The sequence below is a fragment of the Lynx canadensis genome, chromosome A3 (assembly GCF_007474595.2).
Source record: "Lynx canadensis isolate LIC74 chromosome A3, mLynCan4.pri.v2, whole genome shotgun sequence".
In the NCBI taxonomy this organism is placed as follows: Eukaryota; Metazoa; Chordata; class Mammalia; order Carnivora; family Felidae; genus Lynx; species Lynx canadensis.
Genome location: NC_044305.1, coordinates 3,383,897 through 3,403,103, shown reverse-complemented (window position 1 = coordinate 3,403,103; position 19,207 = coordinate 3,383,897). Strand labels below are relative to the sequence as shown.

The 19,207-nt window shown below is 39.2% G+C and overlaps 1 protein-coding gene across 2 annotated transcripts in view; it reads right to left on the bottom strand.

The window, feature by feature from the left end:
• SYCP2 (synaptonemal complex protein 2) overlaps positions 1-19,207 on the bottom strand; it is a 67,015-nt gene that overhangs the window by 15,851 nt on the left and 31,957 nt on the right. For both annotated transcript variants that reach the window (XM_032592550.1, XM_030309273.1), the window contains 10 exons: positions 16,273-16,372; positions 14,774-14,931; positions 12,905-12,974; positions 12,461-12,518; positions 11,795-11,928; positions 11,215-11,648; positions 3,415-3,542; positions 2,595-2,631; positions 243-313; positions 94-151 (listed from right to left, as the gene is read on the bottom strand). In XM_032592550.1, the coding sequence (XP_032448441.1) occupies positions 94-151; positions 243-313; positions 2,595-2,631; positions 3,415-3,542; positions 11,215-11,648; positions 11,795-11,928; positions 12,461-12,518; positions 12,905-12,974; positions 14,774-14,931; positions 16,273-16,372 (1,248 nt within the window). The remainder of the gene's footprint in view (positions 1-93; positions 152-242; positions 314-2,594; positions 2,632-3,414; positions 3,543-11,214; positions 11,649-11,794; positions 11,929-12,460; positions 12,519-12,904; positions 12,975-14,773; positions 14,932-16,272; positions 16,373-19,207) is intronic.

Genomic DNA, 19,207 nt, shown 5'->3' with positions numbered 1-19,207 from the left:
AATGGAAACCAAAAAACATACACTGTAATAACAATATAGTGAATACAAAATAAATACTGAATAACCAATACAAAATACTGATTTCTAGCTTACTCCAAGTTTTATAATAGGCTCATCAGCGCCATTCAAGTTAAAATTGTAAACATCATTCCTGTAAAAATGAAGAGAAATATTAACTTCATTATATAATAAATATTCTTCGTATATGAAGAAAACTGCAAGATCTATGAAAAATTACTTACAGTGGGCATTCAGAAGTAACATTAACAAAAGTAGTCTTCAGTTGCCTATAACTTTTTTTCTGAACCTTTTCCTAAATACAAAAGAAGTTTATATACAACCATTGAAACTTGTACATTAGTATACTTGGCAAACAACATGCGCAAGTGTATTTTTCATGTATTTTCTACCTGTTTCTACTCCTATTTTCCATCTGTAGCTGTTGCCTTAATGTAAACTGAATAAAAGTATTCAACATCCATACTGTTATAAATTTTGAAGACTTAGGTATTAAATAAGAATATGACTGAAAGTAAATTAAATACAAACATAGAATCCTTACTTTTTAATAGGCACTGCCATCACTGTACATAGGTAAATGACCTTTTCACTGGTTTCAAAACAAGCTGAACCTTAGTGATTCCAGAATCACAGAACAAACATGCTTCTTTTTTTTCTAGACTCGTTTGCTTTAAAGTCTTCAACAGAAAAACTTTGGGAGAGACTAAGGTTTATGGAAAATCACTACTAGTATCACTAAATGATTGCTTACCGAAAAGAGATGCTCAGAAGTCTAATGAGTTGGAAATATTAAAACAAAACACTCATTTTAGTTGTTAACTATATTCAATTTTATTATGTACTTTGGCTATCTTGTATATAATTATGTGTATTATTCCAGAAAGTTTATCCCTTAATATATTACTCCTCTGATCGCTTATCTGAGTCATCCTTTCCAGTATGATTTTTACCAGTGTTTAGATATATCTGTTAAACTCGTCTATTGCATGCTAGCGTGTGTAGGTATTACAGAAGACACAAAGATAAGCCAAGGTATCAAAAGAGATACAAAAGTAAGCAGAAGGGTCACACAGGATACAAAGATGATTTAGACAGACACACGCTAATAGAAGACACCAGAGAGAAAAAAGAACTGCAAGACTCAGTAGAATATCAACAAATGGTACCAAGAAACCGGCGTGTAGATTCTGCCCATGTGGGGTTTGCCAAGTTTTCAAAAAGAAGGCGGACTCTGAAGCAAGACTCGCAAGGAGAAATCAAGCTCTGATGAGCAGAAAAGAGTGTGAGAGCATCCCGACTCAGTTCGGTTTTTCACAAAGAGGGGAAGAAAAAGAATAAGCACTTAGGGAAAACACTTCGGGGAATCTCAAGTTATTACGCTTCAGCTAAAGGAGACATGTCTAGGGAACTAATACTAGGAAATAAAGACGGACTTTTTTTTTTTTTTTTTTTAATTTTTTTTTTCAACGTTTATTTATTTTTGGGACAGAGAGAGACAGAGCATGAACGGGGGAGGAGCAGAGAGAGAGGGAGACACAGAATCGGAAACAGGCTCCAGGCTCTGAGCCATCAGCCCAGAGCCTGACGCGGGGCTCGAACTCCCGGACCGCGAGATCGTGACCTGGCTGAAGTTGGACGCTTAACCGACTGCGCCACCCAGGCGCCCCAAAGACGGACTTTTAAAGGGACTAGAGAGCCCGCCCAAGTCTGCACTCAGTAAGCAACAGGGACCAGAGAAGGCATCTGAACAGAAGGCACAGCTGAAGTGTGTGCTTTAAAAAGAGAAAGAGCTGGCACTGAACAGAATGGCGGACTGACAAGAGAAATACTAGAGGCAAAAAAATTACACAAATGCCACTGCAATAATCCAGGGATGAGAAATCAGAACCCAAACTAGGATAAAGGAGCTACATAAGGCGGCAGAGGGTGATTCAAGAGGAACGTCCAGAAGGTGAACCTCAAAACTTGAAATTAAATGGATAGAAAGTAATTGTGAGGAATAATTCAAAGGCAATTGGTATTTTAAGCCTGCATAAATCATTTTTTTAACAGAAATACAGAGTTAAGAAAGATCTTCTTGTCAGAAGAGATGAGATTAGCTAAGGAAAACAAATGAAAACAAAGATTTATTGAATCACAAGGCAGAAAGTGAAAATATCACACTCACACATGTAAAAGAAACATTTTGGGGGCACCTAGGTGGCTCGGTCAGTTAAGTGTCCAACTCTTGACTGCAGCTCAGGTCATGATCTCACAGTTGGTGAGATCAAGCCCTACACTGGGCTCTGCACTGCCAGTGCAGAGCCCGCTTGGGATTCTCTCTCTGCCCCTTCTCTCTCGGTCTCTTTCTCTCTCAAAAGAAGTAAATAAATAACTTAAGAAAAAGGAAGTTTTATTTTGAAAAGCAGAACAGAATAGGACTCTTTTGAGTACTTGTCACTAAACTTGCGGTTGTTTAACCCATTTATCAACATGCTGAAAACATGAACTCCATCCTACTGTGCTTCCATTTTATGTTTACAGTTATCAGAGTTTGGCTATACATTTGGTGTAGTGAAATAAATGAAACCTACCTTACTGAGCTGTAGATCAGATTTGTTTGAAAAACCACTATAAAAAAGATATTGTCAAAATGAAAAAAGCAATCATCAGTGGAATGTTCTTCGTAAAAGCCATGTTATATAAGGTAAAACATTTGGATCGCTAAGTTTACATTCGATACGCTGTAAATAACTGCAGTGTGACAAGACTAGTCTCATAATCCTGCAACCTCCCTCCTCGTAAACAGCAACCATGACTGCTAATTCTAAGATGAACCACGCATGCGGAGAAAGGTGCCAAGCAATTTGAAATGAATGGTTCTGCCATGAGAGTCTTTCATGCCTTGTAATAAGGCCAGAATTAATTTAGACATGAATTAACCACCTACAACCTGTAAAGAAACATCTTTTAATAAGAAAAGACCTAACCTTCAGAAAGACTGCAGACAAAAAATAACATATTTATTATATGAAAGCGACTCAGCTCAGCTCATTTCGATTTCCTATTCCGTTCAAGCAACATATGTACACGTATTTAGTCTTACTCATTACTAGGCTCAATAAATAAAATCTGAAAATGTCTATAGCCTAAAGACTTATGAAAAGGTATGCTCTATCAATATGGTATTTTGATACTTTATAAAATATAATCACATACTACAATGACTAATTTCAAATTTAGTTCCCTTCCTGTATAATTAAAACAGCTACTATTTACAAAAGTAAGTAACAAGGTGTTTTCTACTAGAAAGTTATACTATTTGAACATGTTCAAAACTAATTTTCTTATAACTGTGAAATAATTTAGTTGGATCTGTCAAAAAATATTTATGTCTAAAATTTAAGTACATACCCATCAATCAAAGACTCTTTGAATTTTCTTGTAGACTTTATGTCATCCTTGGGTTTATATCTCTTATTGAGTTGGTTTATCAAGGATTCTGTTGCATCGGTAAATCCTTTCTCTTTTGACTTTTCCCTCTGAAACAATGTATAAGGTACTTTAAGACTCTACCAGTTAACCTTCAAGGAAAATAAAGGCTGAAAGGAATGTTTAAGAAAAATCTGGTTTTATATATAACTACAAAGAGAAATAAAGCGGGTAAGAAATGATTTAGGAAGTTTGGGCTTTGTTAGGCATTAAATAACACAGGATAGAACTTAACACAGAGAACCATGCAGAGTGCTCTGTAGAGATCAAAAGAAAAGTTCCATCCATGTAAAAATAAATGGAACTAAAATACAACTGTGATAGCATTGCTGAAGGATACAAGGTTACTATACAAAAGTTGACTGCTTTCTTATAAACTAGTGATGAACAACTAGAATTTGAAATTACATTCCGTTTACATTAGTACTCCCCCCAAAATGAAATACTCAAGTATAAATCTGACAAAACATGTATGAGCTCTATATGAGAAAAACTATATGACGAATGAAGAAAATCAAAGACTCTACATAAATGGAGAGAAACTTCAGGTTCACAGATAGGAAGGTTAATATTGTCAAGATGTCAGTTCTTCCCAACTGGATCTAGAGTTCATGTAATCCCAACAAAAATCCCGTAAGTTATTTTGTGGATATCAACAAAATGATTCTACAATGTACACGGAGAAGCAAGAGAACCCAGAAGAGCCAATATAATGTTGAAGAACAAAGTTGTCAGATTGACACTACCCTACTTTAAGACTTGCTAAGATGATACAACAATCACTATAGTGTGGTATTGATGAAAGAACAAATAGAATAATAGAACAAAACAGAGAGAAAACAGAGAGCCCAGAAATAAGCCCTCACAGTCATGTGATCTTTGACAAAGGAGCAAAGGCAACGCAATGGAGAAAGGACGGTCTTTTCAGCAGACGGCGATGGAATAACCGGACATCCACACATCCACGTGCAAAAAAACCACAAAAAACAAAACCAACAACAACAAAGAAAACCAACAAACCAGAATCCGGACAGACCTTACACCTTTCACAAAAATTAACTTAAAAGGGACCACAGGGGCAGCTTGGGTGGCTCAGTCAGTTAAGCATCTGACTCTTGATTTTGGCTTAGGTCATCATCTCACAGTTTTGAGATCAAGCCCCACGTCGGGCTCTGCTCTGAGTGTGGTGTCTGCTTGGGATTCTCCGTCTCTCCCTCTGCCTCTCTCTCTCAAACTAAACAAACATTAAAAAAAAAAAAAAAAAAAAAAAAAAAAAAAAAAAGGACCATAACCCTAAATGATGCAAGCTATAAAACTCCTAGAAGGTAACATAGAAGAAAATCTAGGTGATCTTGGGTTTGGCAATGCCTTTTTGTCTATAACACCAAAAGCACAATCCACAAAACACAAAGTTCGTAAGTAGAACGTCACTGAAATTAAAAACTTCCGTTCTGTAAAAGACACTGTTTAGAAAATGAAAAGATAAGCCATAAACAGAAAATATTTGTGTAACACATATCTGATAAAGGATTTGGACAGGCATACCACAACATACCATGGGTTTGGTTCTAGATCACAGAGATAAAGAGAGTAATGCATTAAAATGAGTCCAAGGAACTTGGTTTCCCAGCACATATAAAAGTTATGCTTATGCTACACTGCAGCCTATTAAATGCACAATACCATTATGTCTTACAAAAACAAAGTACATACCTTAATTAAAAAATACTTTAATGCTAAAACATGCTAATCACCCGAGTCTTCAGCAAATGGTAATCTTTTTGCTGGTAGAGGGTTCTGCCTCATCACTGGTGGCTGCTGACTGAACAGGGCGGTGGCTGTTGAGGACTAGGGTGGCTGGGGCCATTTCTTTTTAATTTTTTTTTTTTAACGTTTATTTTTGAGACAGAGAGAGACAGAGCATGAACAGGGGAGGGGCAGAGAGAGAGGGAGACACAGAATCCGAAACAGGCTCCAGGCTCTGAGCTGTCAGCACAGAGCCCAACGCGGGGCTCGAACTCACGGACCGTGAGATCGTGACCTGAGCCGAAGTCGGACGCCCAACCGACCGAGCCACCCAGGCGCCCCTGCCATTTCTTAAAATAAGACAGCGATGAAGTTGGCTGCACTGACTGACTCTCCCTTTCATGGGCGATTCCCGTGTAGCATGCAACGCTGCTTCATGGTAGTTTACTCACAGCAGAACTTCTTTCAAAAATTGAAGTCAATTTTCTCAAGCGATGCCTATGCTTTTCTCAGCTAAGTTTATGTAATATTCTACACTCTTTGTGGTCAATCTTCCCAGAATCTTCACCAAGAGTAGATTCCATCTCAAGGAACCACTTTCTTTGCTCCTCCATAAGAAGCAACTCCTCATCCATTCAATTTGACTGTGAGATTGCGGCCATTCAGTCCCCTCTTCAGGCTCCACTTCTAATTCCATTTCTCCTGCTCTTTCCACCACATCCGTAGCTACTTAGGTACCTCCTTCCTCCACTCAAGTCCTGAATCCCCCAACGTTGTCCATGTAGATTGGAATCCACTCTTCCAAACTCCTGTCAATGTTGATAGTCTGACCTTTTTCCACGAATCATAAATGTTCTTAATTGGTATCTCAAATGGTGAATCCTTTCCAGAGGTTTTCAATTTAGTTTACCCAGATCCATCACAGGAATCACTATCTACAGCAGCTGTAGCCATATGAAATGTATTTCTTAAACAGTAAGACTTGAAAGTAGAAATTACTCTTTGATCCACCGGCTACAGAATGGATGTTGTGTTAGCAGGCATAAAAACGTTAATTTTGTTGTGTATCTCCATCAAAGCTCCTGAGTGACCAGATATAATGTCAGAGAGAAATAATATTTTATTTTTTAAGTGTTTATTGAGAAAGAGAGAAAGAGAGAGGGAGAGGGAGAGGGAAGAAGAAGAAGAAGGAGGAGGAGGAGGAAGAGGAGGAGGAGGAGGAGGAAGGCAGAGAGGGAGACAGAGAATCCCAGGCAGGCTCCACAGCTGTCAGCACAGAGACCAATGTGGGGATCGAACTCACAAATGGCAAGATCATGACCTGAGCCCAAACCAAGAGTCACACACTTAACTGAGCCACAAAAGTGCCCTGAGAAGTAATAATATTTTAAAAGGAATCATATTTTTCTGAGCAGGTCTCAACAGCAGGCTTCCAACATTCAGCAAACTGTGCTATAAACAGATATGCTGTCACCCAGGCTTTGCTGTTGCATTTCTAAAGCACAGGCAGAAGGGATTTAGCATGATTCTTAAGGGTCCTAGGATTTTTTACATTAAATGAGCACTGACTTCAACTTCCTATCACCAGCTGCATCAGTTCCTAACAAAAGAGTCAGCCTGTCCTTTGAAGCTCTGATGCCAGACATTGACTTGTCTCTAGCTATCGAAGTCCCAAATGGTACCTTCTTCCAAGATAAGGCTATTTTGTCTACACTGAAAATCCACTGTTTAATGGAGCCAAACTTATTACTTATTTTATTCTGGCTGGATCTTCCAGAGAACTTGCCGCAGCTTCTACGTCAGCACTTGCTGCCTCACCTTGCCCTTTTAGGTTCTAGAGACAGCTTCTTCCCTTAAACTTCATGAACCAACCTCTGCCAGCTTCAACCTTTTCTTACCGCTCGCAGCCTTCATAAAATTGAAGGGAGTTAGGGCCTTGCTCTTAATTAGCCTTTGGCGGAAGAGAATTTGGCGGTTGGTTTGAGCTTCTATCCGGGCCACTAAACTAAAACCTTCTCCAGGTCAGCAGTAAAATGGTTTCACAAGAGGCTGAGCTTTTTGCTTATCTCAGCTTTCTGCTTGCCTTCCTCATTAAACTTAATCCTATTTTTAGCTTTCAACTTCAAGTGAGAGACTGAGAGACGTGTGCCTCTTCCTTTCACATGAACACGTAGAGACCACGGTAGGGTTATTAACTGGCCAAATTTCACTACTGGGTGTCTCAGGGAATAGGGAGGCCTGAGGGGAGGGAGAGAGACGAGGGAGTGGCCAGTGAGCGGAGCGGAGACGAACGCATTTGTCACGTCTGCCATCTTCTCTGGGTGTGGGGGTGTGGTCGGGTTGTGGCACTTCAATCACAATTGGAACAAAAAACACTGATCACAGATCACCGTAACTGATACAATAATAATGAAAAACTTTGAAATATTATGAATATTACCAAAATGTGACAGAGACGAAAGTGAGCAAATGCTGTTAGAAAAACGGCGCCAATACACTTGCTCAATACAGGGTTGCCACAAACCGTCAGTTTGTAAAAAATGCAACATCTACAAAGTGCGATCAAGTTTGGCGTGCCTGTATCGAAATTATACAAACAACTATTGATACTCAACAGTAACAAAGAACTCACTTAAAAAATGAGTAAGGGGGGGCGCCTGGGTGGCGCAGTCGGTTAAGCGTCCGACTTCAGCCAGGTCACGATCTCGCGGTCCGTGAGTTCGAGCCCCGCGTCGGGCTCTGGGCTGATGGCTCAGAGCCTGGAGCCTGTTTCCGATTCTGTGTCTCCCTCTCTCTCTGCCCCTCCCCCGTTCATGCTCTGTCTCTCTCTGTTCCAAAAAAAATAAATAAACGTTGAAAAAAAAATTTAAAAAAAAAAAAAAAAAAAAAAATGAGTAAGGGATCTGAATACGTAATGCACCAAGGAAGACATACAGAGGGTAAATAAAAATATAAAAAGATGCTGAAAATCATAGATCATGAGAAAACTGCAAATTAAAACAAGATACCACTGAGCACATACAACAACAGCTAAAATCCAAAACGCTGACAACACCCAATACTGGCAAGGATGTAGACCAATAGGAACTGTCTCATCTGTTGCTTGGAATGCAAAAACGGTACAGCCACTTTTTCCACTTTGGGAAGACATGCGGTCTCTTACAAAACTAAACACACGATCTAGCAATTCTCCCAAATGAGTTGGAAGCTTACGTCCACCTAAAACCTGCACGTGAATGTTTACAGAAGCTTTATTTATTAAGTGTTAAACCACGGAAGCAACCAAGACGTCCTTTCACAGGTGAACAGATAAACAAATCTCGGTACACCATGCAATGGGACGTTACTCAGCAGCAAAAAGAAATCAGCCGTCAAGCCCTGAAAAGACACAGAGACACGTCATGGCATGTCGCTGAGTGAAAGAAGCCATCTGGAAAAGACTGCATACTATATGGTTCCAATTCTATGACATTCTGGAAAAGGCAAAAGTACTACAGAGACAGCAACAAGATCAGTGATCGACACGAGTTTTAGGAGGGAGGCAGCACAGGGGAAGTGTAGGCAGGAAAATGATTACGTAGGATAATGTAACAGTAGGTACTACAGGCTGCTATACATCTGTCAAAACACATAGAACATACAACACAATGAATGAACTCTAACCTCAACTACAGGCTTTAGTTAATAATAATGTAATGATGTTGGTGCATAATTTGTAACCCATATACCCACTGATGTAAGATGTCAATGACAGGAGAAACTGGGGTGTGGGTGAAGGGGCATATGGGAACTCTGTATACTTATACACCTGAGACTGCTCTAAAAAATCCCATTATTTTAGGGGCATCTGGCTGCCTCAGTTGGTAGAACGTGCGACTCTTGATCACGCAGTTATGAGTTCAAGCCCCACACTGGGTGTAGCAATTACTTAAAAAAAAAGTAAAAACGAGTAATACTCTAAAAATGGAAGGACTACAAAGAATTCTTATCTGCATAATTTTAGGTAATTTGGCTGAAAGAAAACTCCCTATAATAAAGACATGAGTTCTCTTGTCTTGACTTTAGTTTTACCTTTCTCAGGGAACCAGGCATACGTTTTGTTTTTAACTATGGTAAAATACAACATGAACATAAATACAAAATTTACTATTTTAACCATTTTTAAGTTTATGGGTTTGTTTTGTTTTTTAAAGTTTACTTGGGGGGGGGGGAGGCAGAGAGAGAGAGAGGACCCCAAGCAGGCCCTACGCTGTCAGACACGGGGCTCCACCTCACAAACCGCGAGATCATGACCCGATTCAAAATCAAGAGTCAGATGCTTAACCAACTGAGCCCCCCGGGCGCCCCCAAGTGTATGTTTTTATATGTAACAAAGATAGTAAGTATTACTTACTATCTCTTCTTGAGATTACTTTACTTGGCTTCGAAATGTAGCAAAAATGAACTTCCCATAAAATAGCGAGCGTGTGATTTAAGAACTTCCAGCATAATTAGAGCCAACTTGGGCAATCTGTACCATCGTGCTACAGAGGTTCTATTTCTCTGGATTAACCCAGTAAACAAGAAGCAGAATCAGATGCCTACCTTAAAAAGAGAGTCATCCATGTATGCGAGTGGCAGAAAGTCTTATAACACAGGGAGCACCACTGTGTGAGACTGAAGAGAACTTACGAAGACAGGAAAGTGGATTTTAAAAAACCAGAGCACAGCTTAAAAGACATGATCAGTTTCCATGCTCCCAGGAAAAAACGAGTAGCCGGCTTAGGGAAATTCTGTGGAATGATTCTAAACTGCAAAGAAAACAGCTGAAAATAAAAGCTCAGCACTCAGACAAAAAGAACCTACTTTCCCTGGGTCTGAAGGAACTAAATAGCTAAGACTAGAAAGAACAGCATACTAAGAAACATGAAAAAGTGACCCAAAAGGATTTGGTCAAAGAAGAAAGTTGCCAAAGCAGGCAAAGTGAAATACAGATTAAAGACAAAATACAAAGGCCGGTTGAGACAAAGGAAATAATGTCTAATCATAAAAGAACAATAGGAAATTATCTCTTAAGTATCTCATTTGCATGTTGAGATGTCCCAACACATGAACACTTTACATCAGCTCTAGATATTTGGCTATCCAGGTATTAATACCACTCTGGATGATAAATGAAAATAGAAGCCTGTAAAACCTGGATCTTCTAAGGAGCAGTGAGGAACAGACTGTATTACTGGCAGTGGAAATGTATTCTAATTACAAAGTTTTCTTAATCTGCATCTTGACAGCAATGACAAGAAAAAGATTTCCTGTAACTGCTACAAAAAGTAAACTTTCAGCCTAAAGTATGGCGCCGCTCAAACTCCTACTAGAGATGTCCCACAGAGGATTAATCTCACGTAGGAGGTAAAGGCTCCAAAGGGGATGAGCAACAGGACAGAAGATCGACTCCTGCACTCCACCTACATCTTTTCTTGAAAAATCTTGCTAAACTTTGATGCAATAATTCAAGAAATGTAGATGCTACTGTGTGCAAAACTGCCAGGCCGTTCAGGATAACAACGGACAAAACACAATCTTTAAACTCTAAGAGGTTAAAGCGGGAGGAAAAAGAACACACAGAGACAACCAGTTTTTAAAACAAAGATAAGCACCGTGAGAGAGGCACAGAGGGTTGTATACACATGCTCAGAGCACCTGCGGGGCAGAGTGAAGGAGAGCCAATGGGAGGAGACAAGGGGCTGCCGGGTGTTTTCTTGCTACACCCATTTACACACCGGCCCTGCGCCTGCAGGCACACTGGCTCGGTGGGGGCTGGTGCCAGGACGAGGTGAGGGAGTCGGGAGGTACTCACTCGCACACTGGAGACCTGAGTTAAAGAACGAGGTCTCACGAATGTTAAATCTGCAGCACTCAAGAAAGCGTCTTTCACTGTCTATGTTATTAGGTAGGCATATTGTAAGTATGCAGAAACCAAACACACTGAAAGCTCACCATTTGTTTTTGTTTCAGATCCCAGGAATTAAGTTCAGACGTTAATCCTTTCCCTGATCTTCTGTGACTTTTCACATTTTTTCTAGGAGAAGGGCTTTTATCACAAATAGCGGTATTCACGTCTTTTGACAAGATGTACTTCTTCCTATAGATCAGAGACTCCTCAACGGTCTTATTTAAGAGAACGGATTTGAAAGTAGTTTCAGATTCAATACGCCAATCTCTCTGCTTGGTATTTTCAGTGTTTTTCAGCTCTGAATGTTTAGGATGATTTAGTTGTTGCTGACTGTCTCTTTTGCAAACTCCTACTTCCACTTTATCTATTTCGCTATGCTGCGTTGTTTTTTTCTTATGCGGCACCTTTTCTGTGTCTTCACAATTATCACCAGATGTTGAAGAGGATGATTTCTGTTTAGTAAGTTTTTTGACAATACCTAGTGGAAAAATAAAACATTTATCTTTGTGAACTTAATAAACTGGTAACACATAAATTTGTTAACATCAAAGATATTTATTAGACATTTAAAGAAATGAGTATTTCCCTGAGCTACTGCTATATACAGAAAAAACGATGTTTCACCTTGATTGAATGTATCTCCCGATGAAGTACTTGCTCTTTTGTTGTTACATAGATTAATACTTGCTACAGGGGTCCAACATGACCATTTGGAGTTCATTTTATTTCCACAGACGTTGTCCAACACACCAGATAACCTGGAAAATAAAATAGCCTGCTTAACGTATCATAAAACATTAGCCTAGGACTCTGACCTGAGACCTTGATTTTTTTTGTATCTAGTCAATGTTTATCGATGGTCATTTGTTAATAGTCAAGTATGAAAAGATTTTGGTAAGTCATGATGAAAGTTAAAATTTACTATATAACTGATGAGATTAAAAAATGTTATTACAAAAGGTCTATTATTGCCACTATTTGATATCTACTAATATGTCTCGTATCTTACATGTACTACTGTGCATTTAAACTAGGTTAAATTTCTTCACATTCATACCTTATTCTTTTAAAAATCCCGTTCATTTTGAGTCAATTTGAAAAAGAGTTCTGTTGGCTGCTATGGAAAAGCAGACTATTCCCCATTGTTCAGTCATAGTAATATATGTGATGATCAGAGCTACAGCCAATACCACCTTCTAAGAATACATGGGCCTTTTCTTTTAAATTTATTACATTAATCTAAAACAACATTCATATATGCTGACTTACTTGATGGTTTTTGATACTTACACAGGTTTATCTTTTTTTCCCACTGTCTGTGAATCAGGAACAGCATCCTGCAGTTTATCTAAATAAAACCAAAATTATGGCATTTTCAGTTCTGTATGCAGCTGGCAGGGTAAAATGGAGTCGGTATACAATTTGATCAAGGTTCACATATTAGGAAGGAGAGACTGATGTTCTTGGAAATAGAGACTGTAGAATATTTTCCTGTAACCTCTAAGTTTCTAAATGCATAGAGCCAAATGCATTCATTATTAATCTTTCTTTTTCAAATCAACGAAAGTCAGTGGAATTAAAGGAAAATATGAAAATAATATTTTTATAAATATTATATACATAAATATATAAATTTTATAAATATATATTATAATATAATATAATATAATATAATAAAAAGAATAAAATATTTTTTTAAAGATAAAGTAAAATTAAATTTAAGAAGTACTTAACTAAAATTTTGGTTTAGGAATTCAGTGTCCTTGTTTTCCGTCTTCTCTACAGCTTTAGCAGTTTTGATATGCTATAAAACATAGGGGACATGTTAATGTTAAACAAGGTATTACATGAAAACAACCCTTAAAAGTCACCGTGTTAATGTTTAAAACCTTTAAAATAAATTTGCCTTGCTATTAAAAGTTGGATAGTACTTCTACTGTTTCATAAAGATGATGCCCATTCCAGAATATTGCTTATCCTAAAACACAAGAAAACCATTTTCATTGCAGACAAGGCAGAAGATTCTACAAATTTTCTGGACTCATCCAGGGCTAGTACAGTAATTCAGCTTCCATCTGTAGCCGACACTTTCTAGAATCGCCACGGCACGTCTACTGCTCTGCTGCTGCTCTCACAGCCTGCACCTATTCTGGTCTTTTCACTAACACGCCTAAAAGATTGGGAAGTTACGAAACATTAGAGGATTTGGTAAAGTTGTGGCCATTGGGCAGGCGACTTCTTGCCTACACCAAGCTTCCTTCTTTCCATAGCCACAGATGCACATGTACCCAGATCAAATAAAAACCTGCCATGACTATCAGAAAAACACACCCTACAGGCTGGGACATCGTGCCTCGTCCTGCCTGTCTCCCCTACTGAATCCGGCCAGTGGGTCTCTAAGTCGCGAGAGGAGCAGTGGGAACACGTGCTGGTGCGTTTGGTTGTCACGAGGACTGAAGGGCTCCCTGACGAAAAAGCACAGGCCTAGAACACTCAGGACCATGCCACACCACTGAATGAATGACAGTGCCCGGATTAAGGAACACTTAGCCTGGAAATCGGAACAACTCCTTCTGACTCTTTTCTTAGTACCGTTTATCATTCTGCCACATACCATTTCATCTTTCCTAAACCCACCACCTATTCTTTACTGCAGTAACAAGGCTGTTAAGCTCTGCTGGAGAAAATTACACATATTTCTGAACTAATACATGTGATAGAATTCAGCCTTAAATTTAGAAGGCCTTCACTTTGCCTCACACCTTTACTTACTCTTCCTTCTCTCCATTATCTCTTAGTAGCTATTTCAATCTTTACAGGTCTCTGAGCCTCTCCTGCAACATAATGCAATAGAAACTCACCAAGCTCACCTGACACTTCAGAGAAAACAGACCTGTTAGGTGCTCCTCATCTACAAACTTAACTTACCTGCATCTCTCATTACCTCCTACATCTCCCAGGAAATAACTTTCTTTTACCTATTCTCTTATCTGTTGTTCTTCAAGAGCATCTCCTGGTCTTCACCCACGCCTCCAGCTCTGGGGCTAGGCACCTGCCCCTCCATTAGGTTCCTACTGCTTCCTTTATTACAGTCTGAGAACATTTAGACAATATTATAATTATCTTATTAATCTATCTAATTTCCACAATAGACTCTGAGATACTTAAGGACAGACTCCACTTGTATTTTACATTTCTAGCAGACACTAACTTGTATAATAAAGAATGATGGCAAGTCCATTTCTCCTCCCGAATACATAAATCAAAGTTATATTGAATGGATATTCCTAAATTTTATTGGTAGCAAAATAAATAAAAGTCATAAGGACTGACTTTCAAGAACAAGAAGTCATATATATATATATATATGTATATATATGTATAGTATTTATACATATATATAGTATATAGTATATATATATGTATAGTATATATGTATATACGTACATATATATACATATATTATAGTAATACATATATACATATATATAGTAATATTTTCAACAAAGTGAGACACTACTTGCAAAAGAAATTAGCTCAATATGTATTTCTATAGTAACTTGATAAAATTAATTTTTTAAAATGTGGTCAAAGTAAAATTACTTTGTCTGTATTATCTCTGCTCTTTCTTTCTTCAGATGGTCTGGATGTAAGTGATTCAGCATTATCCACCCCGCTTTCGGATGTTTTAGGAATATCAGGTTTTTCCGCAGAACTCATCATGTGCAGCGGTGGTTTAACTCTTCCTCTTCGTGGTGTTGCTAAAAAGGAGGACAAAGGACTGCCGTATTTGTAGGGTTTTAAACATGACATATTGCGGGGCACCTGTGTGGCGCAGTCGATTAGGCGTCCGACTCTTGGTCTCAGCTCAGATCATGATCTCACAGTTCATGAGTTTGAGCCCCATATTGGGCTCCGCGCTGATGGTGCAGAGCCTGCTTGGGATTCTGTTTCTCCTTCTCGCTGCCCCTACCCCGTATGTACTCTCTCTCTCTCTCAAAATAAAATTTTTAAAATTACATATGGTATTACTGAGGCACTTTTTAGATGAGGAATGTAAAAAAGGGAGGTGCTGGGATGGGCCCAAGACTTCTGGTTTAGATGAATAAGTGGATACAGATGCCGTTTACCAAGGTAAAAAAATGGACAAAAAACTAGCAGGGAGGGTGGAAAAATCAATTTATTGGGGACCTGTTAAAATTGAGGAGCCTGTTGGATATTAGACAATTGCCCAGGAGGCAACTGGATTTTGGGAACAGAAGGTCACTATTAAATTGTCATAAGACTAATAATAAATATGACTGTTTTATAGCAGCTAGTACGTAGCATTATGTTTTCATTTTTATTCAGCTTAGTATGTACCAGCACTGTCTAAATGTTTCACAATATTCCTCATTGAATGAATGATTTTCATTTTGTCTTCTAAACAACTTGATGAGGTAGACACTTTAGCTCCACTTTAAGAAAAGAAAACTGGTTCTAAACTCACCTGGAGGATAATCTGTACAAAGTACACACCTGGGAGCAGGAGAACAAGCCCAAGCAGCCCGAGGGACACAATGTTTTAGCTGCTATGTTATGGCTGACTCCCGCTTAAATGACAAGTTATTAACCTGGGTATTAATATTTTGAATAATGCTTATATGTTAATACCTGTCAGACCTTTCTTCGAAATTTGAAATTTCTTGGCAATTAGAAGACGTTTGTGGTTTGTATCTTAACAATTTCCATATCTCTAACTTATCCTCTGTGTAAATTAAATCCCCAGAATATCTCTGAATTAAAAAATGCCTGCTTTAAAGATAGAATAATGTCTGGGGCACCTGGGTGGCTCAATCGGTTAAGTGTCCGACTTCAGCTCAGGTCATGATCTCGTGGTTTGTGAGTTCAAGCTCCACATCAGGCTCACTGCTGTCACCCTGTCAGCGCAGAGCCCACTTCAGATCCTCTGTCCCCCTCTCTCTGCCCCTCCCCTGCTTGTGGTCTTTCAAAAATAAAATAAACACATTAAAAAAAAGTGTATATATATATATATATGCACAAAAATATGGACATATATATAAATATGTATGTTAGAAATCTTTCAAGAATATAAAACTTACATGTGTTGATTAAAAGTATTGGGCTTCTCACAGTGTATCTATCTGCACCAGGAATAATCATTGATGCTTCAGACATTTTTCTTTTGCTAGGAGTAATTATCTGAAACCATGAGAAGCAGCCACAGTAAACACACATCCTCTTTTGAAATGAACTGTCCTACAATTTTATTCGTAACATTTACCTTGACTACACCCAAAAGACATATGGTATTTTATACATGACATCATATCAAGAAATTTCTGTTTTAGGCTGACTTGAGAGGTTCTATCCTAAATATTTGGTATTGAATAGGTAGCCCAAACAAGGAATGTTGTTTTAAAAAGTATTTATAGAGGGACACTGGGTGCCTCAGTCAGTTAAGCGTCCGACTCTTGATTTCTGCTCAGGTCATGATCTCACGGTTTGTGAGTTCAAGCCTCATGTCAGGTTCTACACTGACAGCATAAAGCCTGCTTGGGATTCTCTCTCTCCCTCTCTCTCTCTCTGCCCCTCCCCTGCTCGCATGCTCTCTAAGAAATAATTTTTAAAAAGTAGTTATAGAGTATCCAGATATATGGAATACAGCACCTTTATATACCAGCTGAAAATATTTTACTGATACTGGGTGTATCTTACAACCAATGGCTCAGTTTCTTATTCTATTTCAGGGTGTGATGTTTGGATACAGACTTAGGCGAATTTGTTCGTGAATGCCTTCATAATGTTCAGCATTCCTCAAAACTTTCACATATTTTAAAAAATTGTATTAATAATCTGTGGAGACCAAATTGACTTTGGAGTAAAGGTAGCTACAGGAATTCAGAGACTCAGCAGCACACGCACGAGCTAGTGGCTCTGATAAAGATGCACATTTTCTGACTTCATTCTAGAGTGACTGAACAGAGGGAGGCAAGCAGAGGCAAGGGCTGCAGGAACAGGAGTTTCAGGGGGCGTCATATAAAGGAGGAGATGATGAAAAACTGCAAAGAGGCAGAGGAGAACTGTGTTGTTGTTGTTTTTTTTAAAGGCACCTGCCCCTGAGACTAAAAAAAAAATACTGCAGGTATTTCAATAGGTATGTAAATGGGGTGAGAAGGAAAGGTGGAAAGGAGAGGAAAAGGGGGAATTCTAAGATCAACCAGAAAACAAACTACTGAACCAATGGATTCTTGTGCAAAGAAGGATAGTTCCTAGCGGCATAGTGAGTGGGACCTGGAAAGTTACTTATTCATATAAATGCTTGACAGTTAATTCTGAACGAAAACAAAGTGGGTATTTCACAACGGTGCAATGTTTTTTAAAGACATCTTTTCCAGAGTTTATGACTTACTGAGTTTAAGGTGGGGGTCCTAAGAATTTTAAATAACTACTCAAGGTACAACTTGGATATAAAAGGCACAGCATTGCCAAGTAGTATTCCATTGTATATATAAACCACATCTTCTTTATTCATTTGAAATCTGGCCATTTGCAGCAACGTGGATGGAACTGGAGGGTATTATGCTAAGTGAAATAAGTCAGTTAGAGAAAGACAGATGTCATATGTTTTCACCCATATGTGGATCTTGAGAAACTTAACCGAAGACCATGGGGGAAAGGGAAAAAAAAGTTACAGAGAGGGAGGGAGGCAAACCGTAAGAGACTCTTGGATACTGAGAACACACTGAGGGTTGATGGGGGAGTGGGGGAGAGGGGAAAATGGGGGATGGGCATCGAGGAGGGTACCTGTTGGGATGAACACTGGGTGTTGTATGGAAACCAATTTGACTATAAATTATATTACATAAAAAAAACCAAAAGGCACAGCAACTGGCAAATGGCTTTTATAACTGAATTGTCTAAGGAAAACTGACATTTCACTTAATGAAGAAACAAGACTAACGGGAAAGGACAGCAACACCAACACGTCGAAGTGTATGGGGGAGCCTGTGAGAGTTCCAGTTGTGTAAAGGTGAGAAGTTAGTAAAAATTGCAGCGGGAAAAGGTCCATGAAGAGAAGTGAAATTAATCATCAAGCCTTGCAAACATAAGGGCCAGAGGGAAATGGGGAAAAGTGAAAAAAAAGGACACACAACACGGATGAACGTAGAGGCGCAAAAATTAGTGCGACATAAAAAAGAGGCAGTAAAGCAACTGACCTTACTCATAAAGTGGTCTTTAGAGTAAAAGGAGACGTAGAAGGTCCCAGAATTGAGTCCAAGTTTAGATGCAGGAAGGTAAACACAGAGATCACAAAGTTTCTGAGCAGAAGAATGCTACCAGGACGCCGGTATTAAGAAAAGCATGGGACACCACAAGGGGTAGCTCACAGGATGAAGCAACCATGTCCAAGAACAATGAGGGGGTGGCTGCATTAAGCCAGGTATGCGAAGATGAGCAACAGTGAAGGGCGTGAGGAGGAAAGGACTTGAGAGATGTTGTGAAAGGACCAGCGCTGGTACCTCGGTCCTAGGTGTGACAGGAGATGAGGCTGGATTCAGGACGCTATCCAAACGCTAACGGTAGCCTTACTGAAGTATGCAGACAGATGCAAATTTGACACAAAAGATAAAAGAGTTTGAAGTTAGACTTTAGGAAAAGACTTGGAGGGACACACCAAGGGAAACATTAGAAGAGTGAGGCGTCACTGTGGCACTCTGAAGAGAGGTCTGGTACATTTCAAGAGTTTACACTGGGCACGTGAAGGAGCTCTGTAAGCGAGAAGGCACAGACGTGTTCAGGAGGCTGAGCCACGCTTTTAGAGCGAATCTACATCCAGAATGTAGGGAGGGAAAGTACCTCCAACGTCGTGACAGAGTAGGGAGACAATTAAAATGCTAGCAGAAATCGGAGGAGGAGAGGACAATAGGAAAGACAGGGCTGTTGGCCATGTCAAGTGTCACAGCGAGGGAAGAAGGTGGAGTGCTGGTTCTGTTGAGTGTGGCCTAGAAGGGAGTCTCCACGAGCAGGAGGAGG